The 25,310-nt window shown below is 54.4% G+C and overlaps 1 protein-coding gene across 1 annotated transcript; it reads left to right on the plus strand.

Annotated features, from left to right (window-relative positions):
- Positions 1 to 318: 318 nt before the first annotated feature.
- Positions 319 to 25,169, plus strand: MAST1 (microtubule associated serine/threonine kinase 1). The gene is made up of 26 exons (XM_048227184.2): positions 319 to 401; positions 1,971 to 2,059; positions 2,571 to 2,646; positions 4,575 to 4,653; positions 6,513 to 6,673; positions 6,873 to 6,948; positions 7,121 to 7,330; positions 10,845 to 10,946; positions 11,042 to 11,174; positions 11,254 to 11,321; positions 14,698 to 14,783; positions 14,873 to 15,081; positions 17,992 to 18,130; positions 18,253 to 18,385; positions 18,524 to 18,689; positions 18,795 to 18,896; positions 19,049 to 19,171; positions 19,561 to 19,670; positions 20,368 to 20,546; positions 20,624 to 20,871; positions 21,208 to 21,414; positions 21,628 to 21,857; positions 22,167 to 22,289; positions 22,405 to 22,541; positions 23,444 to 23,631; positions 23,735 to 25,169. Exons 1-26 carry the CDS (start codon positions 319 to 321, stop codon positions 24,991 to 24,993), a joined length of 4,716 nt encoding a protein of 1,571 aa, XP_048083141.1. The 3' UTR covers positions 24,994 to 25,169.
- The last annotated feature ends 141 nt before the right edge of the window (positions 25,170 to 25,310 follow it).

Consider the following 25,310-nt stretch of genomic DNA (forward strand, 5'->3'; position numbering starts at 1 on the left):
TGACCGCTATCCTTTTGCCCCTTTGCCTTCCAGAAGGATTTGCCTCTGCCCAGGAAAAGCAGCAGGTGAGCCTTGGGGAAAGATGCGCAGGGCTGGCGGTCCCTTCTCGAGCCCGGGTTGGGGCGCCAGGGGCGCGCGCGGGCGGGGCCTGGCGCGCTGGTGCACAGCAGCGCCCCCTCCCGGCGGGCGGCAGTGGCACGGCCCTCCCTTCCCCCGCCCTCCCCTGCCCGCTGCGGCTTCAGCCTCCGCCCCGCGCGCTCGCTCCCCGCGCTGCCGCCGCCACTGCCGCACCTGCCACCATGTCGCCGCCGCCGGGTCATGTCTGACTCTCTCTGGACCGCGCTTTCCAATTTCTCGATGCCCTCCTTCCCTGGCGGCAGTATGTTTCGCCGCACCAAGAGGTAGAACCCCATCCCTCAGACCCTGACCTGGCCCTCCCCACCAAAGCCGCCCCTCTGGCCGCTGCCGCAGGGCGGGGCCCGGGATGCTGCACCCGGTCCAGCTGCGCCAGAGGTGCCCATGCTGTCCCTTTCTGCGGGGGATGGGGCTGAACTGGGGACTGTGTGGGCCGAGACTGGGGGTCTGTATGCCGGAGAGGACCGCCGCGGGGGGGAGGAGGCTGCGCCGGGTGGGGGGTTGCGGCGCCTTTGTCTGCTGGCGCTGCGGGCTCCAGCAACTCAGTGGGGGTAGGGGAAGAAGGGGAGGGTGGGGGACTTGGCACCCTCGGAACAATAGCCGCAGCCTGGCCTCCCCCCCGCCCCCATGCCTCGTGTTCCTGGCCTCGCTAATATGCTCAGTCACTGTGGCTGGGGGTGAGGGGAATGGAGGGGCTAGGGGCTCCCTCTTCGGAAGCTGGGATCCTGAGGGGCAGGGGGGGGGCTTTATCATAGCACAAACTACCCCCCATCAAGAATACAGCCTCATACGGAAAATAGTGACACACAGCGTCACGTAGGACATGATGTCACACACATACACACACTACAGCCCCAGTGGCCCAGATACACCCTGGAGCCATCACGCATACAGTGGACATAGGTCCGAGTCATGCCCAGACACACAGGGGCACCCCCAGAGTCCCACACAGACGAGTAAGCCCACAGGCACAGTGTTGTGTACACCCAATAAAATGTCACATACATGGTGATACACACACACACACACACACACACACAATTCTGGCATCCAAGATGCACACGGACACATGGATAGCAATGACATCAATGCATCCAACAATGTCACAGGACATTCTATCACCAAAGCATGTCACATGCGGTGTTACACAGATGCAGAATAAATGACACGGAATCTTGCAGAGATAGACACAGTATCACATGTTATCACATGGAAGACTCATCTAGGGAATGTCACACATGGTGGCAGGTTCATACATGCCCGGTATCACAGGGTGTGGAACTCAGACACAGTAGATGCCACGCGTGGATACACGTGTGGTGAATGTCGCATACACAAGGGCTGGATATCACACAGACTTAGAATGTCGCACAAAGACATAGACACATGTAGCAGAAATCATGCACGCACCTGATACAGCACACAATGGCACATCTAGCCATGGACAAGTGGCATTACACACTGTGTCACACAGACACACAAAGGGACAGATTGTATCACATAAGATAAACGCAACCCAGTCCTGAGCTCACACCCTGGGTGCCACATGTGCATACATACAGAGAATGTCATGTACAGCCCCAAAGGCACAGATGCACTCAGTATCTCCAATGGTGTCACATGGACATGTCTATTATTCCATGACTGACACTACGTTCACATGGTCATACATGTTGAGACCGCTATCACCTCCTATGAGTAATCGTCTGGGGGCACCTCCAAGCACCAAGAGATAGGAGACAGGTGGGTATCTGAGATGGGAAGATGGTTGGTTGGGTTCACAAACTCACTGGGCTGTGGCCTGGCCCGGTCCCCTTGCCTCGCCTTGCCCGCAGCTGCCGCACCAGTAACCGGAAAAGCCTCATCCTGACCAGCACTTCGCCCACGCTGCCGCGACCCCACTCCCCACTGCCTGGACACCTGGGTGAGACAGGTGGTGGGTATGGACCAGACCAGAGGAGGTGTGGCCACGGGCTAGGGGCGTGGCCACGGGCTAGGGGTGTGGCCACAGGGGAAGGGTGTGTCCATGCCGCCGGACTGGGCCGAGTCTGGACAGAGGAGGACCCGGATTGGGCAAAGGGCGGGACCATCCTTGTGTGGATTTGGTCAGTCCGTTGAGGGACGGGCATTGGTGGCAGAGGCCCAGACCGAGCTAGATTGAAAAGAGGATGGGGCTGAAGGGAGGAACCATACCTGAGGAGCGGGGCCATCTCAGATGAAGACAGAACCGGCCTGGAGGGGGGCTGGGCTGATTCGGTAACCAAAACAGCTTAGAGAGGCGGGGCCACAGCTAAGGGGGTGTGGTCCACTGATACGTGGGTGTGACTAGACTAAAGAGGGGAGGAGCTGCTGTTTGCAACCCGCTTTGAGGATTGGAAGGCCTGGTGGGATTGCCTCCTACACCAAGCCTTAAGATCCCCCTCTTTCCGCCACAGGTAGCAGTCCCCTGGACAGCCCCCGCAACTTCTCCCCCAACACCCCCGCCCACTTCTCGTTTGCCTCCTCCCGAAGGTGAGTCCCTCTCCCCAGGGCCCTAGAACCCAGGCCGGACCCTCCCGACCCACCGTCTGGGCCACCATCTGTTCCCCTCCTAATTGCACCTGAGCTAGGGCCGGAGGGACCCGCAGAGTGCCCCAACGTCCCAGCGGGAATTAGCGCCTGGCCTTAGGGGTGGGGTCTATGAGAAGGCGGGGCCAACCGCCTATCCGGAATCCGAGGAGGAGTGGGACTTCCTTTGCGGTGGAAAGGAAGCGCCTGCGCTCTGAGCCGGTGGTCTCAGTCTCCCTAGCCTGTAGTTCCAGGCCGGGCGTTTCCATAGCAACAGGACAGGGAGCGGAGATGAGGTGCGCAAGCGCAGACTGCATGATGCCCACGGAGGGACTCTTGGTGTCCAACAAGAGGAAAGCACCTGGGGCTATTTCTCGAGGGCCCAAGAGGAGGAATCTCAGGTTTCTGGAGTGTCGCTAATGAATGTCTTCAGGCCTTTGGCGAAATTGGGGGAGGCAGAAAGATTCCTCTAATGTGTTTTGGAGAAACTTCTGGGAGTCACCAGGATGTTTGGTCGGGTCTCTTTTTCTTTGAACTTTATTCATTCTAAAAAACGTTGTCTGAACACGTGCTGTGATCTGGGAATTGAGCATAAGAGGTGAATGACACCCCGTCTCTGTCTTCGGAGTTGATTTGGGGTGATACGCCAGAAAACCTGGAAAACTGCAAAGGCTGGTGAAGGCTGTTGTGTGGAACTCACACAGGACTGTGGGGACAGAGGATGGCTCCCTGGGGTGGGTGGGGGAAGACCCCGTTGGCTGTGGAATTCAGCTGAGGGCAATAGGGAGCCAGAAAATGGCTCTAAGATTGGGCCTGATGCAGTCGCCTGGGCTGGGAGGGCACTGCCCGGAGGGAGGAGCGAGGGACGAGTCTGGTGCACGGAAGTGTATGTCCCTTGATGTGCAGTCTATGCGCTGATGTGGATGTGTGAGTGTGAGCTTGTAAGATTTGGAAAATGTGAGGCAGCCCATGCCTACACGTGTGGCCATGGGGTGTGCATCAGCGTACGAGCGTGAACATGTGTGAATGTGTGCCTGTACATTTGTAAATGTGTGTGACTATGTGAGGGAGCGTGCCCTTCCATGAATGTCTCCGTGTGAGCGTGCAATCTGGTGGGAGTGTGAATGAATGTGTGGCTGTGTGGGAGTTCGAATGTGTGACTGAGTGCCGGAGGGCTCTTGAATGTGTCTGCGTGAATGTGGAAATGTAGAATGTGTGTGAGGGAGTTTGCATCTTTGTGTCAGAGTGTGAGTACTGGGTCTCTAAGTGTATGTGTTTATACGTGAGTGTATATCTGGTTTTGCTTGTCTGTGGGTGTTAGTGTAGGAAAGTGTGATATTTGGGTCCATGTATGGGACAGTGAGTGTGTGTGAGTGTGTGTTGAGGAGTCACGTGTGAATGTGCAACTGTCACTGTGTGAACTCGACCACACTAGTCGCGATAACACTAGTGGGTGGGGCCATGAGAGTGACTGCGTGTGTGTCTTTGTCTTTGAGGGAGGGGCCTTTGTTCTCTGAGAAAACTCAAGTGGTCTCACTCTGAGGGTTTTCTCATGGCGGCAACTACTGGGATTCCTCTGGGTCGACTTCCCTGAGTGGCTTTTTCTGGTCCTCGCGGGGTTCACTGTGGGGGCTCGTGTGGTGTGACGATGACAGGAGAAGAGGGTCATCGCAAGAAGCAGAGGAGATCGATCTTAGCTCCAGGGCCCTGGTACCTGGCTGGGAGGCTTCCTTTGTACCCCCTTTGCTCTGAGGACCTTTCTGAATCTCAGAGCACAGATATATCCCCCCACCCCCTACCCCGGGGGTTGCCCAGTGGCTTCTCTCACACCCTGAGGAGTGGGGGGGACCAGTGGGGCCTCGCAGCCTCTGAGCACCTTGGCTGGGTTCCAGGGCGGACGGACGCCGTTGGTCTCTGGCTTCGCTTCCTTCGTCCGGCTATGGCACCAACACACCCAGCTCCACCGTCTCGGTGAGTTGGCAGGTGGGCGAGAGGGTGGGAGCTGCAGGGGAGCCTTCCAACCCGAAGGCCCACACCCAGGCCAGTAGTCGGGCTGTCCTTAAGGAGAGTTTGGGGTTTCTCTTGTTTTCCAACGTGTTACCCGTTCACCTATTGACAAGTCACAGGTCCCCTCGAAAGCTGTTCTCCACCCTCAACATATCTTCTTGGGGGTCCTACTCTTCACTGACTTATTTTACAGATAAAGATATTAAGGCTCATGTGTTGAGCCCCTTGCCCAAGGGGCTGCGCTGGCCAAGGTCAGCACAGCCTTCACCCAGAACACATTTGCTCCACCACTGCAATACCCAATGTCTCTCTTTCCATCTGCCTCCTTTTCTACCTGTGTCTCTGGTTCACTCATCCATCCATTGGTATGACGTTCAGCAGACATTTATGTGACTGTCATACGGTGGATGGGCTCTATAAGCTGGGCCAGGATCCAAGGACTGATGAAGCCCTCATGAGGGGAGACAGATCAATAAGAAGCCATTTACAACACGGGGCGGTTGGAGCTGTTATGGGAGTAGACCAGGGGAGGTGAGAGCAGTATAGCGGGACCTGATTTAGCTGGGGGGAGCATCAAGGAAGGCTTCCTGGAAGAGGTGGAATTGAAGCCAAGACAAAGGATCACCAGGAGTTTGGCAGGTGGAAGAAGGAAAGGAAGCGTGTTGCAGGAAGGCGACGAGGGAACAGCATGTGCAAACTCCCAGAGGCAACGGACAACTTGTTGCCTTTGGAAAGCTGAAAATAGCTTTGAGTGGCTGGAGCTTTGAGTTGGAAGTGGAGGAACAGGGGTGAGGCAGGCAGTGCCCTTGGTCATCCTGGGGCTTCTCAGCCAGGGCAGGGAAGTGGATCTTATTCTTAATGCAGCGGGAAGCCGTACAAAGGCTTTTTTTTGCTTTATATTAAATTATACTAAAATTTCAGCCTGAACTCTTTGAAATTGTGGTTCTGTAGATCATAGGTTATGTGCGTTGAAAAAATTATTTTAATAGATACTGATGGGATGGGGATTAAGTGATGTAATGTTTCAAAAGATCCTTCTGCCTGCAGAATCAAGTGGATGTTCTTGTTTTCTCCACTGATATCTGTGGGTCTGTGTTTGTGCATGCCAGGCCCTGACTGGGGACCAAGCAGAACCAAGATCCTCCCCTCAAGGAACAGACAGCAATAAAAATTAGTAATAAAGGTATAGTAAGTCAGGAGATAAATATAGCAAGAAAAACAAGATAGGGCAGGGATAGGGAGTGATGGATATGTGTTCAGAGGGATGAATGTCACCCAGAGGGGTGACATTTAAAGCAAAGGTGAAGGAAGAGTGATCAGTAGTAGATATGCTCCAGGCAGAGGGAACAGTCCATGCAAAGGCCCTGAGGCAGGGATGTGCATGGCTTGTTCAAAGACCATCAAGGAGGACTGTGCAGCTGGAGTAGAGTAAATGATGGGTAGAGTGGGCGAGGTGATAGCAGAGAGATAGGACCAGATCTTGTAGCATGCTGTGGGTCTTGGAAAGGACTTCAGGGTCCACCCTGAGTAAGGTGGGAGCCATGGAGGGTTCTGAACAGAGGAGGGATGTGACTTGGGTCAGGCTTTAACAGGCTCCCACTGGCCACATCTTGTGTGAGTGTCACAGTTCTCATCCATGTCTGTCCCTGTCCCCCTGTCTGTCTCCAGGAGTCCCAACCTGGACCCTGGGATCCAAGGATCATAAACCAGGTCCTGATCCCGACCCTGCCCAGTGGCCCATCAGCCCCAGGAGTCCCAGCCCAGGGTCGCGAGATGTGGGGGGACCGCGGTGGCTCTGACCCCGGCCCCGCTCCTCCCCCCAGTCTTCCTGCTCCTCCCAGGAGCGCCTGCACCAGCTGCCCTACCAGCCCACCGTGGATGAGCTCCACTTCCTCTCCAAACACTTTGGCAGCACCGAGAGCATCACTGACGAGGATGGTGGCCGCCGCTCTCCTGCCGTGCGGCCTCGCTCGCGGAGCCTCAGGTGGGCAGACACCCCCCCATCCCACCCACCCAAGCTGATGATCTGGGGGTTGTGTACTGTGAGACCCCTGTATGCGTGATTAAACGGGTTGCAACACGATGGGTGAGGTTTTACCGGGGTTGGAGGGGTGGGGAGGCATCTGATGCCTGGCTGTTTTCGGAGGCAGGGGGCTAGACAGGATGGGCTTTTCTTCCCGCAGCCCCGGGCGCTCCCCCTCTTCCTATGACAACGAGATCGTGATGATGAACCATGTCTATAAAGAGAGGTTTCCGAAGGTGAGGCGGGGCGGGGGGCGGCCTCTGGGAGGCCGGGCGGCGGGAGCCCTCGCTCGCCTTAGCTCCGCGCGCCCCCTGGTGGCCGGCGCGCGCAGCGCAGGCTCCTGGCGGCCACAGCGTCCAGGCGCAGCCCCGCGCCGGCACCCCCGCCCCGCCTCTGTCCCTCCCGCAGGCCACCGCGCAGATGGAGGAGAAGCTGCGCGACTTCGCCCGCGCCTACGAACCTGACAGCGTGCTGCCGCTGGCCGATGGCGTGCTCAGCTTCATCCACCACCAGATCATCGAGCTGGCCCGGGACTGCCTGACCAAGTCCCGCGACGGCCTCATCACCACCGTCTACTTCTACGAATTGCAGGAGAACCTGGAGAAGCTGCTGCAGGACGTGAGTGCCCAGGGAGGCTGGCCTCATTCGTGCCCGATGCCTGCCTTCACGCCACTTCCATTCGGAGGGCGCCTAACGCGTGCCAGTTGCTGGTGTGGAGCTGAGATTCCGGGGGTGGACAGGAAAGACGCGGTCCCCAAAAGAAGGCCGTGGTCCTAATCTAGATCTGATGGGGGCGGCAAGAATTTAACCTCCCTCACCTCCTTCAGGTCTTTACTCAAATGTCACCTCCTCAGGTGGCCTCTAGACCCCCTTATTTAAAATGTCAACCTCTGCTCTAACTCACCACTCACTGTCTCTTTAGTTTTCTCCATAGCGGTTAGCACCATCTGTCTTGATAGAAAAATATTTTTGTTTGTCTTCTTTTTTGCCTCACTTACTCAAATTATGAAGCAACTACTCTGTGCTGGGGCACTGGGAACCCGGCACTGAACAAACCAGAGAAATATTCCTGCCCTCTTGGGGCTGATATTCTTTGTTTTGTTTTTTTGTTTGTTTTTAAAGATTTTTTTTATTTTTTTTTATTTTTTTTTTAAGTTTTTTTTTTTATTTATTTATTTGACAGAGATAGAGACAGCCAGCGAGAGAGGGAACACAAGCAGGGGGAGTGGGAGAGGAAGAAGCAGGCTCATAGCGGAGGAGCCTGATGTGGGGCTCGATCCCAGAACGCTGGGATCACGCCCTGAGCCGAAGGCAGATGCTTAACCGCTGTGCCACCCAGGCGCCCCTGTTTTTAAAGATTTTATGTATTCATTTGAGAAAGAGAGATAGAGCGCAAGCGAGAGAGAGTGGGGAAGGGGCAGAGGGGGAGGGAGAGGGAATCTCAAGCAGACTCCTCGCTGAGCAGGGGTCCCCATGTGGGGCTCCATCTCAGGACTCTGACGTCATGGCCTGAGCCGAAATCAAGAGTCCGACGCTTAACCTACTGAGCCACTTAGGTGCCCCTCTTTTTTTTTTTTTTAAATTGTATTTATTTATCTATTTTAGAGAGAGAGAGCAGGGGGAGGAGCAGAGGAAGAGGGACAAAGCAGATTCCCCACTGAGCAGGGAGCTGGACACGGGTTTTTTTTTTTTTTTTTTTTTAAGATTTTATTTATTTATTTGACAGAGTGATAGGCAGCCAGCGAGAGAAGGAACACAAGCAGGGGGAGTGGGGAGAGGAAGAAGCAGGCTCCTAGCGGAGGAGCCTGATGTGGGGCTCGATCCCAGGACTCTGGGATTATGCCCTGGGCCGAAGGCACACGCTTAACGACTGAGCCACCCAGGCGCCCCTGGACACGGGGTTTGATCTCTTGATGCAGAGATCATGACCTGAACTGAAATGAAATCAAGAGTCCAACGCTTAACTAAGACATCCAGGAGCTCCTTTGGGGCTGATATTCTAATGTGGGAGGTGGATAGGAAACATGGAAACAGACAAATCAAGGAATTCCATGATTTCACCTGATAGTTAGGGCTATGAAGCAAATCGAACAGGGCAACCAGACAGAGTGCTAGGAGCTGCCTTGTAAATGTCCAGGAGGCCTCCCTGGAGGAGGTGACATTGAAATTGGGGCAAGAGTAATGAGGAAGTGACAGTTATGAGAAATGCTGGGGGGAATGTGTGCCGAGCAGGGTGAATAGCCTGAGGTGAGAAGGGAGTCTGGGAAATTCCGGGAGCATAGAAGTCAAGTGACTGTACTGTCTCCAGGAAATGAAGTTGGATAAAGGCACAAGGCCCAGAATGTGGAACTCTGGGCTACAGGCCCCCACTCAAACCTGAAATGCGGTACATGGGTGTCACCATGGGTTTTAGCATCAGATCTGGTTTGAGTCTGGATTCTGCCACTAGGTTTGTAGGAGTTAGGGCACAGACTCCAAATGGCCTAGATTCATATCTAGTTCATCACTTACTTACTGTGCAGCCTTTGCCAAGTTACTTAACCTCTCTGCACCTCAGTCCTGCTATAAAAAGGGAATTTGCTCATTCATTCCACAAATATTCATCAAGCACCTATCCTGGGCCTCCCACTGACCTCGAAGCTAGAGAACTACCTGGAAATAAAACAAACAAAAGTCCCTGCCCTCAGGAAGCTGACATTCTAATAGGAAGAGTCAGAAGATAAACAATAGGTAGGTATCGGCGCTGGGACTAGGATGAGGCGAGTGGTTTTTTTCCCCCCGTCAGAACATTAAAGTAATTATTGAAAGAATTGAAAAGTAGGTATATTAAAACTTAACATTATTTTAAATATTTTACTTATAATCAAACCAGAATTTGTTAGAATTTTACTTTCCTGGTTTTAAGGGAAACAAACTCATCAATAATATTTTCATTAAAACTGTTGATTACTGAGGGGTGCCTGGATGGCTCGGTCAGTTAAGCAACAGACTCTTGATTTCAGCTCAGGTCATGATCTCAGGGTCACGAGCTCCAGCCCTGTGTTGGGCTCCAAGCTCAGCGGGGTGATTCTCGCTCCCTCTCCCTCTATACTTCCCCCCACACTTTCTCTCTCAAATAGATCTTTTGCATTATTTTTTCCAATACTGCAATAAAATATCAGTTATCTTGAAGACTGAGATTTTTGGTGTCAAGGTGAGTGTTTCATTGCCTCACCCTGGTCTTGGCCCTGAGAGGCACGATGGAGAAATTTACATACGGCTTGTTACAAGGGGCTTCATGGGGTAAAAACAGGAGAAGTAGAGTAGGATAATGGTGATCGAGGACACAGCCAGGAGCTGGGGTGCAATTGTAGAGTGGGGTGGTGGGGTCAGGGAGGCCTCCACGAGGAGGTGACAGTGGAGCAGAGACTGAAGGAGCAGAAGTAGGGAGCCGCCCAGAGACTGGAGAGGAGAGCATGCCAGGCAGAGGGATTCTAACTTGGCCTGGAATGTAGGGTTGTTTTGAAGATGAATTGAATGAGTGAAGGTTTTAGGACAGCGGTGCCTATAATCATCATCATCATTTTTTTTTTAAGATTTATTTATTTAGGGGCACCTGGGTGGCTCAGTCAGTTAAGCGTCTGCCTTCAGCTCAGGTCATGATCCTGGGGTCGTGGGATCGAGTCCCACATGAGGCTCCCTGCTCGGCGGGGAGCCTGCTTCTCCCTCTGCCTGCTGCTTCCCCTGCTTGTGCTCTCTCCCTCTGACAAATAAATAAATAAAGTCTTAAAAAAAAGATTTATTTATTTGAGAGAGGTAGAGAGAGAGAGAGAGAGCGTGCACGTGAGTGGAGAGAGGGGTGGAGGCAGAGCATCCTCAAGACGACTCCATGATGAACCCGTGGAGCCCATCCTGGGGTTCGATCTCAAAACCCATGAGATCAGGACCCGAAACCAAACCAAGAGTTCGACGCTCAACGGACTGGGCCCGGAGCCCCCTTCATGATAATTTTTACCATGTGGCCTTGGGTGTCAGTTTTCTCACCCGTAAAATGGGACAGCAGCAGCAGTGTGTACCCGGTGGGGTTGGGAGAGGGGCCTGGCTGAAGCAGGGTGCCTGTGAACCCCTCCCCCAACTGTGCCCACCACCCCAGGCCTACGAACGCTCGGAGAGCATGGAGGTAGCCTTCGTCACTCAGCTGGTCAAGAAGCTGCTCATTATCATCTCGCGCCCTGCGAGGCTGCTGGAGTGCCTGGTGAGGGGGCTGGGCGTGGGCAGGGGGTGGGGGAGTGGAGGTTTGGGGTGGGTGGTCTTGGAGCCCGCTGCCAGCCGGTCCCTGCCCTGCCTCAGGAATTCAACCCCGAGGAGTTCTACCACCTGCTGGAGGCGGCGGAGGGCCACGCCAAGGAGGGCCACCTTGTCAAGACCGACATCCCCCGCTACATCATCCGCCAGCTGGGCCTCACCCGTGACCCCTTTCCAGGTGCTGGCTGGTGGGTGCAGGGGGCTGTGGGTGGACCCACCGGGACCCCAGCCTCTGCTCACTCTCAGTCCCTTCCTAGATGTGGTGCACCTGGAGGAACAGGACAGCGGTGGCTCCAACACGCCGGAGCAGGACGACCTGTCCGAGGTAAGGCCAGGAGGTCCAGCTGTCAGCACTCCACTTCTTTTCTTTTCTTTTTTTTTTTTTTTTAAGATTTTATTTATTTATTTGACAGAGATAGAGACAGCCAGCGAGAGAGGGAACACAAGCAGGGGGAGTGGGAGAGGAAGAAGCAGGCTCATAGCGGAGGAGCCTGATGTGGGGCTCGATCCCAGAACGCCGGGATCACGCCCTGAGCCGAAGGCAGACACTTAACCGCTGTGCCACCCAGGCGCCCCAGCACTCCACTTCTGGCCGGAGAGGCCAGGGCTCACCTCCTGGCTGTCTGCCCTCAGCCTGGGTGGATCTCTGGATCCCTGCTCTGAGCCTCAGTTTCCCCATCTGTGAAATGGGTTAATAATAATAGCTGTTCCTCCATGAGCTTTTTTTCTTTCCATGGCAAGATATACGTAATACACATCCCTGTACACATGATGCATAAAATGTGTCATTTTAGCCATTAAAAATTTTTATTTTAAAGATTTTGATTTATTTGAGAGAGTGAGCGAGGTGGGGGTAGAAGCAGAGGGAAAGAGACATGCAGACTTGGCACTGAGTGTGGAGCTCCACGCAGGGCTCTATCTCACCAGCCTGAGACCACGACCTGAGCTGAAACCAAGAGCTGGATGCTTAACAGACAGAGCCACCCAGGTGCCCCAGTTTTGACCATTTTAAAATGAACAATTCATTGGGTTTTAGTACATTCACTGTGTTGTGCGGCCATCACCTGTAGCTAGTTCTGGAACATTTTCATTACCCCAAAAGAAAACCATGTTCCCATTAGGCAGTTATTCCCCATTCACCCTCCCCCCACCCCAGCCCCTGGCAACCACTGATCTGCATTCTGACTCTATAGATTTGCCTATTCCGGATATTTCACATAGATTTCCTATTTCACATAAATGTATATTTCCTATACATTTCTGGGTAGTTCATATAAATTCACTTTCACTCTGTGGCCTTTGCATCTGGCATAACATTTTCAAGGTTCGTCCATGTTGTAACATGAAATCAGAGCTTCATTCCTTTTTATGGCTTAATAATATTCAATAATTGGGGCGCCTGGGTGGCACAGCGGTTAAGCGTCTGCCTTCAGCTCAGGGCGTGATCCCGGCGTTATGGGATCGAGCCCCACATCAGGCTCTTCCGCTATGAGCCTGCTTCTTCCTCTCCCACTCCCCCTGCTTGTGTTCCCTCTCTCGCTGGCTGTCTCTATCTCTGTTGAATGAATAAATAAATAAAATCTTTAAAAAAAATAATATTCAATAATTGTAGGGATCCACCATATTTGTCCATTGTCCATGGTTGGACATTTGGGTTGTTTCTACCTTTTAGCCATTGTATGAATAGTGCTGCTGTGAACATTGGTGTACAAGTGTTTGAATAACGGTTTCAGCTCTTTTGAGTATATATACCCAGGAGCAGAATTGCTGATCATATGGTAATTTGCGGAGCCCTGCATGGGGTTTTGAGTAGGTTGGATGTCTCTCTGTGTTAATAGCTTAGCATAGTGAAAATCGCCATAATCCCACCTCTAGGCCAGCCACACTTTGACAGATGTTCCCCATGTCAAATACTGGCCACATATGTGTTTTCTCTGAACTGTGCAGTGGTTTTGTTTTGCTTTTTTTTTTTAATTTGAAGCAAAATATAGAAAGGAGAACATTTTGACTCAAAATCTGGGTTTGGGCCTTCTCTTGAAAAATCAGAGGTTCTGATAACCCCATTGTGGAGCCAGCCGGCACTAAGTGGGGGCTGGCCTATGATAAGGGATACCTGCCTCCCAGTCACCTATGGCCCCCACCTGGCCTATCTGGCTGAAGGCATTTGCATTTGTAACCTCTGTTTCAAACTCTATCTATGAATTCTCACACATGTACACGCACATCTTTCCTTTACATATATATTCAGGAGAATCTCATTATCCATGCCATTTGTTTAATTTTTTGAATAGGTAATGGAATGACATCACTCAAAACTCTAAAACTCTAAAAAGGTATTTATCTTTAATCGTTGTTTGTAGGATTCTACTTATTCCATTCAATCAAACGTGTTAATTGAGTGATTCAGATCTTCCATCTCCCTATTCTTCTTTCTTTCTTTCTTTCTTTCTTTCTTTCTTTCTTTCTTTTTCTTTTTCTTTTTCTTTTTCCTTTTTTTTTTTTGCCTGATTAATAGTTCCTGAGAAATATGTGTTAAATCCTGGTTTGGAACAACTTCTTCCTGTAATTCTATCAATTTTTTTGTGTCAGATGTTTTTAGGCTACATTCCAAAGGGCATACACATTTAATATTTTTATATCACACATTTTTGTGTAATGTTTATGGAATGAATCTCTTCATCCTAAAGAAAAATAAACATAATTTTCCAAAAAAGTATATAGTGAAATATCCTATACCCACCCTTGTCCCCCACTGACCTATAGCCCCTCAAATATTATTAGCATATGTGCTACTGAGCCCCCCTCAAATGTGATTAGATAGCCCTATTTTGCCACAAAAACATATGGTATATACGGTACCTATTGTTCCTTGTCCCCCCCCCTTAATAAAATACTTCGGAGGAAAAAAAATATTTTGAAACTTTGGAGGGCCTTCTGAATCAACGTACTGAGAGATTCCTCATTCTTTTTAAGAGTCGCACAATATTCCTTTACACAGATGCCACTCATGTGTTTATTTAACCAATTTCCTATAGATGAACATATGGGTCGTTTCCAATCTTGCAAGGGGCAAGATAATACATATGTCATTTTTCACATGCATTTGAAATGTAGCATTCATTCAAAAATGAAATTACTGGATCAAAGGGAACATGCATTTGTAATTCTTTTATATGCCAAAGTACCTTCCATAGGGGTGGTACCAATTTACACTCCCAATAGCAAGGTCTAAAAGTACCCGTTCCTCCAGAGCTTTACTGAGTGTGTCAGCCTTTTGGATTTTTTTTGCCAATCTGCTAGGTGAAAAATTGTATCTTGGGGTAGTTTTAATTTGCTTCTCTGCCACTATATGTAAGGTTCAGCATCTTTTCATATGGCTAAGAGCTCTAATTGTAGTCCACGTACCTTGCTTATATTTTCTCTTCAATTGTTAGGCCTTTTGTTATTGATTTCTGGAAGCTCTTTATATATTAAGGTGATTATTTTGTAGGCTTCTTTCCTAATGGAAAAACGTTAGGAATATGGCTTCAGAGCCAGGCAGTACGGGTTAAGTCCTGACTTCGTTTCTCCCTCACTGTGGCACTTGGATGAAGGATCCATCCACCCCCTCCCTGTGCCTCAGATTCTTCATATATAAATGGAATCATTAGAGATCCAATCGTATGATGACGGTGGTGGTCATCTCCATTTTTCCCCTGCAGGGCCGTAGCACCACCACCAAGGCTAAGAAACCGCCTGGAGAGAATGACTTCGAGACCATCAAGCTCATAAGCAACGGTGCCTACGGGTGAGCCACCCGGGGCTCTGGCGGGGGGAGGGTGGCGGAGGCCGGGTGTCTCGGAGGTGATGGCCGGTCCTCGCTCTCTCCCCCTGCAGCGCTGTCTACCTTGTGCGGCACCGCGATACGAGGCAGCGCTTCGCGATGAAGAAGATCAACAAACAGAACCTGATCTTGCGCAACCAGATCCAGCAGGCCTTCGTGGAGCGTGATATACTCACCTTCGCCGAGAACCCCTTTGTGGTCGGCATGTTCTGCTCCTTCGAGACCCGGCGCCACCTCTGCATGGTCATGGAATACGTGGAAGGTGTGGCTGCCTGCAGGACCGCAGGGAAGATGGGGGGATGCATGCCGGTCATGGTTGCTCAGCGGCCTGTCTGAGCCCTAGTCACCATATTGATTATCCACCTGTATGTTTATCTACCTATTTAATTATTCAGTCATTGATTATCCATCTCATCTGTTTATAACCTAGTTGTCTGTGGGTTTATCTATCTGTTTTCATTTCATTTAATATAGGTACATCCATCCGGTTATCCATCCATCCATCCATCCATCCTCCATCTATTCATTAGCTAATCTATCAGTTTTTCCATCCATCCATCCATCCATCCACCCATGCCTCCATCCATCCATCCATCCATCCATCCATCCACCCATGCCTCCATCCATCCATCCATCCATCCATCCATCCATCCATCCATCCACCCATCCGTCATCAATCCATCCTATCCATCCATCCATCCATCCTTCCATCCCATCCATCCAGTCATTTGATTATCCATCCCTTTGTCCCTCCATATTATCTGTTATCCATTACACATCTATTTTTAAAAATTAATAGACTTTATTTTTTAGAGTGTTTTAGATTCACCTAAAACTTGACTGGAAGGTGCATTGAGTTCCCAATACCCCCTTTCCTCACAGTTCCCTCTATTCTTTACATGTTGTGTTCATGTGGCATATTTGTTATAATCGAACTAATATGGCTACATGATTATTTTTTTTAAAGAAGTTTTTCTCTCTCTTTTTTAAAGATTTACTTGTTTGTTTCTTTGTTTATTTATTTGACAGAGAGAGAGAGCACAAGCAGGGGAAGGGGTAGGCAGAGGAAGAGGGAGAAACAGTCTCCCTGCTGAGCAAGGAGCCTGACGTGGGGCTCGATCCCAGGACTTTGGGATCATGATCTGAGCTGAAGGCAGACGCTTAACTGACTGAGCCACCCAGGCGCCCCTGGCTACCTGATTATTAACTGAAGTCCCTATAGTAGGGTTCGCTCTTCGCCTGGCATGTCTATTTTCGTCTATCCATCTAGCCATTCAGTCACCCACCCATTTATTCACCCACCTACTCACCACTCATCCATCCATCAATACCTGTGTATCTATTTATTAATCCACCATCCGTCCATTTACTATCCATATTTTTATTCCTCCACCCACAACTCTATTCTGGCAGCCTCTCATCCTATCTGGCTATCTCCTTCCACTCATCCACAATTTATCCATCAGTTTATCCATCCATCTATTTACTCTCCACCCATCCAGCCACCAAGATGTATTTTTTTCATCTGTTTATCCACCCATCCATGCTTATATTCACCCAAATATGAGTTCATTCATTGCCCCAAACGCACATACTGTGGTTATTAGGACACACATGGTCTCGTGGGGCCACACTATGCTGCCCCCAAGCCTTTAGTCAACCACCCATTCACTCAAGAGATGTCCCCGCATGGTTTTCCTCATGCCACATGCTGTGCTAGGTGCTGACGGAGCAGTTGGGACCCAGACGCACACACGGCTCCCTCATAGAGGTTACATTCTGGTCTGTGTAGCCAGACAATACACAAGCCAAAGGAGGCCAGGTGATTTCATATATGAGGGTGGCATCAAGGACCGTAAGGAAGAGGAAACCCAAGCACAAAGTCTCTTAAGCGAGAAGGTCTCTGGGTTTGGAGGAGCAGCGAGGAGGCAAGAAAGCTGGAACGAAGGAGCAAGGCAGAGGGAGAGTGGGGGGAGATGAGGATGAGAGGTGATTGGGCTGACCATGTAGAGCCTTGCAGAGCCCCAGATGGCATTGGATTTCACTCCAGGTGCAACAGACATCTGCTCTAAGGTTTTAAGCAGAGCTGATATGATCTGATTTATGTTTTGAGAATATATATTTAGCTGCTGCAGTGAGGGCAGAAGCAAGGAGAGCAAGAGGTGACAGCACACATTTAAGGTCATGTGCCTCCTGAGTGTGGTCCAGCCCCAAAGTCTCATTTGGAAGTCAGTGCAGCTTGGTTCTCTTCGTAAGTGTGAGTCAGGATTACCTAGGGTTGTGGCCAAATGCAGATTCCCAAGCCCCACCCTCGGGGAGTCTGATTTGTCAGTTTCTGACACTGGCTCAAGCTGAAAGAAAGAAAGAAAGACAGAAAGAGAAAAAGAAGGAAGGAGGGAAGGAAGGAAGGGACAAAGGAAAGAAGAAGTTGACTTGTGATAAAAAAAATCAGGTCACCTTCAGGAACAGTTGTATCTGGGTGCTCAAACCATGTCACCAAATCTCTTCATCTCTTGACTCTGCTCTTGCGTGTGTGGACTTCCTCCAGACAGGCCTTGATACAGCAGAGTTGCCATCCAGCAGATCCCAGTTTACATCCTATGAGTTCAGCAATCTTTGAAAAGAGAAGGGAAAATCTGAGGGCTGATTCACTAAAGCGACTTGGGTTTCATGCTGACCCAGCCGCAGCACCTAGAAGAAAATCTGGCCCTTGTAAGAGAAGTTAGGAATGGATTTTAGGAGGCCAAAATACAAATGCTAGTTGCAGTAAACCTGGTAGGGGCTGGGAATCTACATTTTAAGGCCCCAGACCCTCAAGATTCTGACTCCAGGAGATCAAGGCCCATGTTCCCAGACCCAATTGACAAGCAGGTAGGCTTTCATCCTGACCAGATCTCACCTCCGCCATCTACTCCCTGCAGGACCCACCCTCTCTCCAGGTCTCAATCCCCTCCTGGGTGAAATTGGCTGAGTAGATAATTTGGGAGGATGGCTAGGAGGAGGGAAGCCTGGTGGAGGGCACTCCTCCTGTGACCTGGGGAGGGGAGGCCCCTCTCCGAGCCATTTTCCTTAGCTGTAAAACGGGAGCCACGTGCGGTGAGAACTTGGTGCACGGTGAGTGCTCAGCTTTAGGCTGAGGGTGCCTCTCTCTTCACGACTCCTTCCCCCACAGGGGGGGACTGCGCCACCCTGCTGAAGAACATCGGGGCCCTGCCCGTGGAGATGGCCCGCATGTACTTCGCTGAGACGGTGCTGGCACTGGAGTACTTGCACAACTATGGCATCGTGCACCGGGACCTCAAGCCTGACAAGTGAGCCTTTCCCATCACTTCCTTCCTGCCCCTCAGGCAGCCCTGGGCCGAAAGGACCAGGACTGAGGTGGACACGGGCCTCACTTCTGAGGCACCCCCCCCAACACACACACTCATTGCAGCCTACTCATCACCTCCATGGGGCACATCAAGCTCACGGATTTCGGCCTCTCCAAGATGGGGCTTATGAGCCTCACCACCAACCTGTATGAAGGCCACATTGAGAAGGACGCCCGGGAGTTCCTGGACAAACAGGTGTGTGTGCGGGCATGGGGGTCACCGTGGGTGGAGTGACCCGGCAGAACTGCGGGGCCCAGGGCCTGGGGGGCGGGGCTCGGCTCTCCCTCGAGGCCCCTCCTGCGGCCAGGGCGCAGGCTGACGGCCTGCCCCCAGGTGTGTGGGACCCCAGAGTACATCGCACCCGAGGTCATTCTGCGCCAGGGATACGGCAAGCCGGTGGACTGGTGGGCCATGGGCATCATTCTCTACGAGTTCCTGGTGGGCTGCGTACCCTTCTTTGGCGACACACCCGAAGAACTCTTTGGACAGGTCATCAGTGGTGCGTGCCTCTGGGGGGGGGGGGGCAGGCAGGGGCACGGGGACATGGGCCAGCCCAAGGCCTTGTAGACTCCAAAAGCGACCCCCAGCCCTGCCTTTTCTGCAGATGACATCCTGTGGCCAGAGGGGGACGAGGCCCTGCCCACTGATGCCCAGCTCCTGATATCCAGCCTCCTGCAGACCAACCCCCTCGTCCGGCTAGGGGCAGGTAAGGGGTCGGCTTTTCAGAGAAACAAAGGACTGGGGGTCATTGCCAGAGAGTAGGACTCCAAGTCTAAGTGGTCTGGGGGGATCTGCAGGGCTGGCCCTCAGCGGTCTCTGGAATGCCCTCCCCTCCTCCCTCCATCACTCCCGCCCCAGGTGGTGCCTTTGAGGTGAAACAGCACAGTTTCTTTCGAGACCTGGACTGGACAGGACTGCTGAGGCAGAAGGCCGAGTTCATCCCCCACCTGGAGTCCGAGGACGACACCAGCTACTTCGACAGTGAGCAGGGACAGGGGGTGGGATCCGGTGAGAGGGGCCTCGGTGAGGCCTAGCCTGGGACCGCAGCTGTGTAGGGGACCTCCCAGCCCCCAGTCGGATGAGAGGGCCGAGGTTCTGGTGGGGGTGGGAATTGCTGGGAGGCGTGGCCTGGCATAGGGTGCCCTAGGTGGGATCTGGAGGCGTGGCTTCTCTGGAGCCTCCGAGAGTGGGGCTGGGACGCAGCCTAGGGAAGCGGCCTGAATCAGACCCAAGATAGGGCAGGGGCCTGGTAGGGGTGTGGCCCGGCCGGCAGGCCCGGCTGGAACGAGGATCCGGATCGGGTTCCGGTGGGATTGTGATCTGAGGCGTGGACCCTTGCCTGAGGTTATGGCCCACCCCCCAATCCTCAGCCCGCTCAGACAGGTATCATCACGTGAACTCCTATGATGAGGATGACACGACCGAGGAGGAGCCTGTGGAAATACGCCAGTTCTCCTCTTGCTCCCCGCGCTTCAGCAAGGTGGGCCAAGGCTGGGCTAGGGCTGGGGTGAGACCCAGGGAGGGCGGGGCTTGGGTGGAGGCGGGTCTTTGCTTCCCCCTCAACGGGTTGAAGACACGAAGGGTGGTGAGTCTGCAATGGGGCGGGGCTGAGGAGACCGAGGGCAGCAGGGTCCCAGGCCCGAGATCTCAAGCGGGGGAATTACTGAAGGGGTAAGAGATCTGGGGTGGTAAAGCCTGCGGCGGAGGTAGCCTGGGGGTCTTGGGACTGGCCTGTGGCATTGAGTGGAATCTGACGGGAACCTGGACACATGTGGAAAGGAGGCGCACGGTGGGGCGGGGCTAGTTCTGGACGGGGCGGGGTCAGGACCTGGACAGGCTTGGCAGGGCTGGGCAAGATCTGCTTTGAGAAACAGTGTGTAAGGGGGTTCAGGGCCTAGCTGGGGCGAGAGTAGACGTAACGGTGAAGACTGGGGAGGTGGGGAAGAAGGAGAGCATATTCTTGAGGGCATGGGCGGAGCAGGGACTAACTTAGTGGAGTGGGGCCTGAGTTGAAGAATTGTAGGTCGTTGGGGTACTTCTCAGAATTGGGCGGGGCACGGCCTTGGGGGTGGAGCGTAGTTTGGGCGGGTCCAGTAGCAAGAAGCGGATTGGCTCGGAAGCGAAAGCGGGAACTGGGGCCGGGCTTGCCTCCCACCACCACCCACCCGCCCATTCAGGTGTATAGCAGCATGGAGCAACTGTCGCAGCACGAGCCCAAGACCCCGGTGGCGGCAGCGGGGGCCAGCAAGCGGGAGCCGAGCGCCAAGGGCCCAGAGGAGAAGGCGGCCGGCAAGCGGGAGGGCCTGGGAGGCCTGACCCTGCGCGAGAAGACCTGGAGAGGGGGCTCCCCGGAGATGTGAGCAGGGACAGGACTGGGTTTGGGGGTGGGGCCCAAAGGGGCGTGTCTCTTCTGACCACTACGCCTTCGTGCAGCAAGCGTTTCTCGGCTTCGGAGGCCAGCTTCCTGGAGGGGGAGGCTAGTCCCCCGCTGGGCGCGCGCCGCCGTTTCTCCGCGCTGCTGGAGCCCAGCCGCTTCAGCGCCCCCCAAGAGGACGAGGATGAGGGCCGGTTGCGCAGGCCCCCCCGACCCAGCTCTGATCCCCCGGGCTCGCTGGATGCGCGGGCCCCGAAAGAGGCAGCTCAAGGAGATGGCACCCCCAGTGCTGGGGACCCCGAGGCCAGTGAGTGCCCCCTACTGCCGCCTTCCCCAATTCTGCAGTGGCCATATAGTGAGCATTTCACTGAGCGTGGTGCTGTTTATGCAAGAGCTCACCCACTCTTCACACTCCAGCCTGGGGATTCTCATCAACATGGGGAACACCCCGTATTCCATGCTCTGTCAACAAATGTATTTGAGCACTCCTCTGTATCAGGAGCTGAGGTAGATGGATATGTCACCGAATTTATGAAACTCACAAGTAAGAGAGAGAAGTGGGAAGAGCATTCCAGGCAGAGGGAACAGCATGCGGGAAGTCCGTGGCCTTGGACTGACCCCTAACCCACCTGCTCTGTTGCAGCTGACCGCCCACGCCCAGGTGACCTCTGTCCATCCTCGAAAGATGGGGACCCATCCGGCCCGAGGGCCACCAATGACCTGGTTCTGCGCCGGGCGCGGCACCAGCAGCTGTCAGGAGACCCCGCAGTAGAGAAGAGACCTTCTCGAACGGGGGGCAAAGTCATCAAGTCAGCTTCCGCCACTGCTTTGTCTGTCATGATTCCTGCAGGTGACGCCGGGCTCCCTGTAGCAGGGGAGGGGTTGTCTCTATTTGTGCCAGGACAGGCCAATGAGAACACTGTATTTTCCCTGTTCACAATGATTGGCTCTGGGACGGACCAATGAGGACCCTGGGACTTTGACTTGGGCAGAATGTGGAGCCGCTACAGGGAGAGATGTGTCTTGTTGGCTCCAGTCTCTGACCGTGATTCTGTGTCTGCAGTGGACCCCCATGGAAGCTCACCCCTGGCCAGTCCCATGTCCCCACGATCTCTCTCCTCTAACCCATCCTCACGGGACTCCTCACCCAGCCGAGACTACTCACCGGCTGTCAGTGGGCTCCGCTCCCCCATCACCATCCATCGCTCTGGCAAGAAGTACGGCTTCACACTGCGTGCCATTCGGGTCTACATGGGTGACTCGGATGTCTACAGTGTCCATCACATTGTCTGGGTGAGCACACATATTTGGACTCTATATCCGGAGGTTGGGGGGTGCGGGGGGAAGAAGGCCCCCCAGGGATGAGGGACAGCTCAAACCCTAGAACCAGGACCTGGGTATGAGTCCGTTGTGACCTTTGCTTTTACTTCCCTTTCTGCGCCTCAGTTTCTTCATTTGTAAAACGGGGAGAATGATTACTGTTTCATTAGGTGTTATGAGGATTGCTGTGCACGCAGAGCTAGGCGTCTGGCACAGAAGCTCAGGGAGCTTTCTTTGTTACCAATCCTGTGACCCTCCCCTTGCGGGGTGTCTTGTCCCCAGCACGTGGAAGAGGGAGGCCCAGCCCAAGAGGCTGGGCTTTGTGCTGGTGACCTCATCACCCACGTGAACGGGGAGTCTGTGCATGGCATGGTGCACCCTGAGGTCGTGGAGCTGATCCTTAAGGTAAGTGCAAGGGAGGGAGCACCCCGCGGGGCGAGCCGGGGAGGGCTGAGAGGTCCCGGGGAGCTGGAGCTGGCTGAGCAGTCCCGCAGAGCATCTCTCCCCTTTCTTCCCCTAGAGTGGCAATAAGGTAGCAGTGACCACAACGCCCTTCGAAAATACCTCCATTCGCATTGGCCCCGCACGGCGCAGCAGCTACAAAGCCAAAATGGCTAGGAGGAACAAGCGGCCCTCGGCCAAGGAGGGCCAGGAGAGGTGAGTGGGGCCAAATGCAGTTGGCAGGTCTATAAACAGCAGGCTGAGGGAACACTTGTGTTTCTGTGTTGGTGGTGGTGGGGAGCGGTGGGCGGGGCTAAGGTGGGAGGTGGTGAGGACCTGAAGGGAAGTGCCCAGGAAAAGTGACAGGCTGGGCCATCGAGCAAACCACGAGGGCAGAGAGAGAAGGGCTGGGAAAGTGGGAGAAGCCAGGAAAGGAAGCTGTGCCAGGTTTCTGGGCTGGGAGAAAAACCTTGTGGGAGGTGTCGTGGGAGGTGGGCAGAGCCGCATTTGTCCGTTAAAGAGGGTGCTGTGGGGAGCTGGTCCTGACCTGCTGGATATATTTAGACAGCTGGGAGGGCTAGAAGAAGGGATTTCTATGTGAAATGAGCCCGCTAGGCAAGACTGGGCCAATTGAAATAATTTCTTCCCTTAGCGGTAGGAGGAGCTAGGAGAGGTGACTGGGGCCAGGGGATGTTGTGTTTTGATCAGAGGGTTTGGCGGTTTGGCCTGGACAAGTCGTTGAGTGCGAGATTTGAGTGACAGGAGCCAGACAAAACTGAGTCAGGTGAATTTCTTCCAGCCCTGTTAGGTGGGTGGCAGCTGGAGGGGGAGGGGCTAGGGAGGTGGGCAGGGCCAGAAAAGGTTGGTTTGGTGTGGATGCGGTTTTTCTCGCTTGGGCTGGGAGCCCCCAGAAAGGAATGGGGGTCTGAGATGGGAGGAGCCAAATGGGACTAGCGTTAAGGGGAGGTCTTTCGGTTTTGATAGGTGGGTGGCAGCTGGAGCGGGAGGGGCCAGGAGGGGTGGGCGGCCCCCCAGGGCGGATGTGCAGCCCTAAAGTGGAAGAAGTGAGGAGTGCTGGAACTTGGTGAAGGGTAGGTGGCCCCCTCTTTGTCCCCCAGCAAGAAGCGCAGCTCCCTCTTCCGCAAGATCACAAAGCAGTCAAACCTGCTGCACACTAGCCGCTCGCTGTCGTCGCTGAACCGGTCGCTGTCGTCCAGCGACAGCCTCCCGGGCTCGCCCACGCACGGGCTGCCTGCACGCTCGCCTACCCACAGCTACCGCTCCACGCCCGACTCCGCCTACCTAGGTACGCTCTGCGCCTGCGCGCGGCGGGCCGAGCGGCGCAGGGTGGCGGGGCTGTGCCCTGGCTGTGTCCCCAGCGCGCAACAGCCCCTCTCGCCCACCCGCAGGCGCCTCCTCCCAGAGCAGCTCGCCAGCCTCGAGCACGCCCAACTCGCCAGCGTCGTCGGCCTCGCACCACATCCGGCCCAGCACCCTGCACGGGCTGTCGCCGAAACTGCACCGCCAGTACCGCTCTGCGCGCTGCAAGTCGGCCGGCAACATCCCGCTGTCGCCACTGGCACACACGCCGTCCCCGACACAGGCGTCGCCGCCGCCGCTGCCAGGCCACACGGTGGGCAGCTCGCACACGACGCAGAGCTTCCCTGCGAAGCTGCACTCGTCACCGCCGGTGGTGCGCCCGCGCCCCAAGAGTGCCGAGCCCCCGCGCTCGCCGCTCCTCAAACGCGTGCAGTCGGCAGAGAAGCTGGGAGCCTCGCTGGGCGCCGACAAGAAGGGCGCACTGCGCAAACACAGCCTCGAGGTGGGCCACCCGGATTTCCGCAAGGACTTCCACGGCGAGCTGGCGCTGCATAGCCTCGCCGAGTCGGACGGCGAGACGCCCCCCGTCGAGGGTCCTGGCACACCTAGGCAGGTTGCCGTCCGTCGCCTGGGCCGCCAAGAGTCGCCCCTGAGCTTGGGCGCGGACCCGCTGCTGCCCGAGGGCGCCCCCAGGCCGCCGGCGTCCAGCAAGGAGAAGGAGTCTCCGGGTGGTGCTGAGGCCTGCACCCCACCCCGTGTGACGACCCCCGGGGGCCGGACCCTGGAGCGGGACGCCAGCGGCACACGGCACCAGAGCGTGCAGACAGAGGATGGAGCGGGTGGGGTGGCCAGGGCTGTGGCAAAGGCCGCGCTGAGCCCAGTGCAGGAACACGAGACCGGCAGGCGCAGCAGCTCGGGTGAGGCAGGCACACCCCTGGTGCCAATTGTCGTAGAGCCTGTGTGTCCAGGGGCCAGGGCCGGAACGCCCCAGCCTCCTGGCGCAGACTCCAAAGGGTTGAGGGAATCCACATCCCCGGGGCCTCCTGCACCTGAGGCCCCCCGGGGTCGAGAGTGTTGGGTGCTGGAGGTGGTGGAGGAGCGGACCACGCTGAGTGGGTCTCGCTCCAAGCCCGCCTCCCCCAAACTCTCCCCAGAATCCCAGACCCCCTCCCCAGCCCCCACAAAGAATGTGCCCAGCAGTGCAGGGCCCCCGGTCCCACCCACTTCCCTCTTGGTCCCAGCCACCAAGCCTGAGGCGGGGCTGACCTCCCGGTGCCCTGCTGAAGCTATACCCCCAGCAGGCCTGACCAAAAAAGGTGCACCCTGCCCCACGCCTCCAGGCCCATAGCCGAGGGGGCCGCTGGCCCTGCTCTGTACAGCCACCTGTATACATATGTACACATATAAATAAAGTGTCTGTGCTGTGTGAGCTTTCTGGGGCTCACCCCACCTCCCCTGGCGGGGCAAGACATTGTGTTTCTGCCCCCCTGCCTGTGTGCGTCTTGAGGCCTGATTACCATCAAAAAGGGAGGTGAGTCTCAGGTGGACCCTTCCTTGTGGTCCCACTTCGGGTCTCACTTAGGCACCACCTGTCCCCAGACCTTCACAGAGAGAAGAAGGGCTGTAATGTTGTCTGGAGTCCCAGGGTCCACTTGAAGAAAAAAG

Source organism: Ursus arctos, unplaced genomic scaffold (assembly GCF_023065955.2).
Source record: "Ursus arctos isolate Adak ecotype North America unplaced genomic scaffold, UrsArc2.0 scaffold_14, whole genome shotgun sequence".
Lineage (NCBI taxonomy): Eukaryota > Metazoa > Chordata > Mammalia > Carnivora > Ursidae > Ursus > Ursus arctos.

Coding starts and splice junctions, on each gene's coding strand:
- MAST1 (XM_048227184.2), top strand. CDS start 319: ATGTCTGACTCTCTCTGGACCGCGCTTTCCAATTTCTCGATGCCCTCC. Junction 402..1,970: donor ATGTTTCGCCGCACCAAGAG/GTAGAACCCCAT, acceptor CCTTGCCCGCAG/CTGCCGCACCAGTAACCGGA. Junction 11,322..14,697: donor AGCAGGACGACCTGTCCGAG/GTAAGGCCAGGA, acceptor TTTCCCCTGCAG/GGCCGTAGCACCACCACCAA.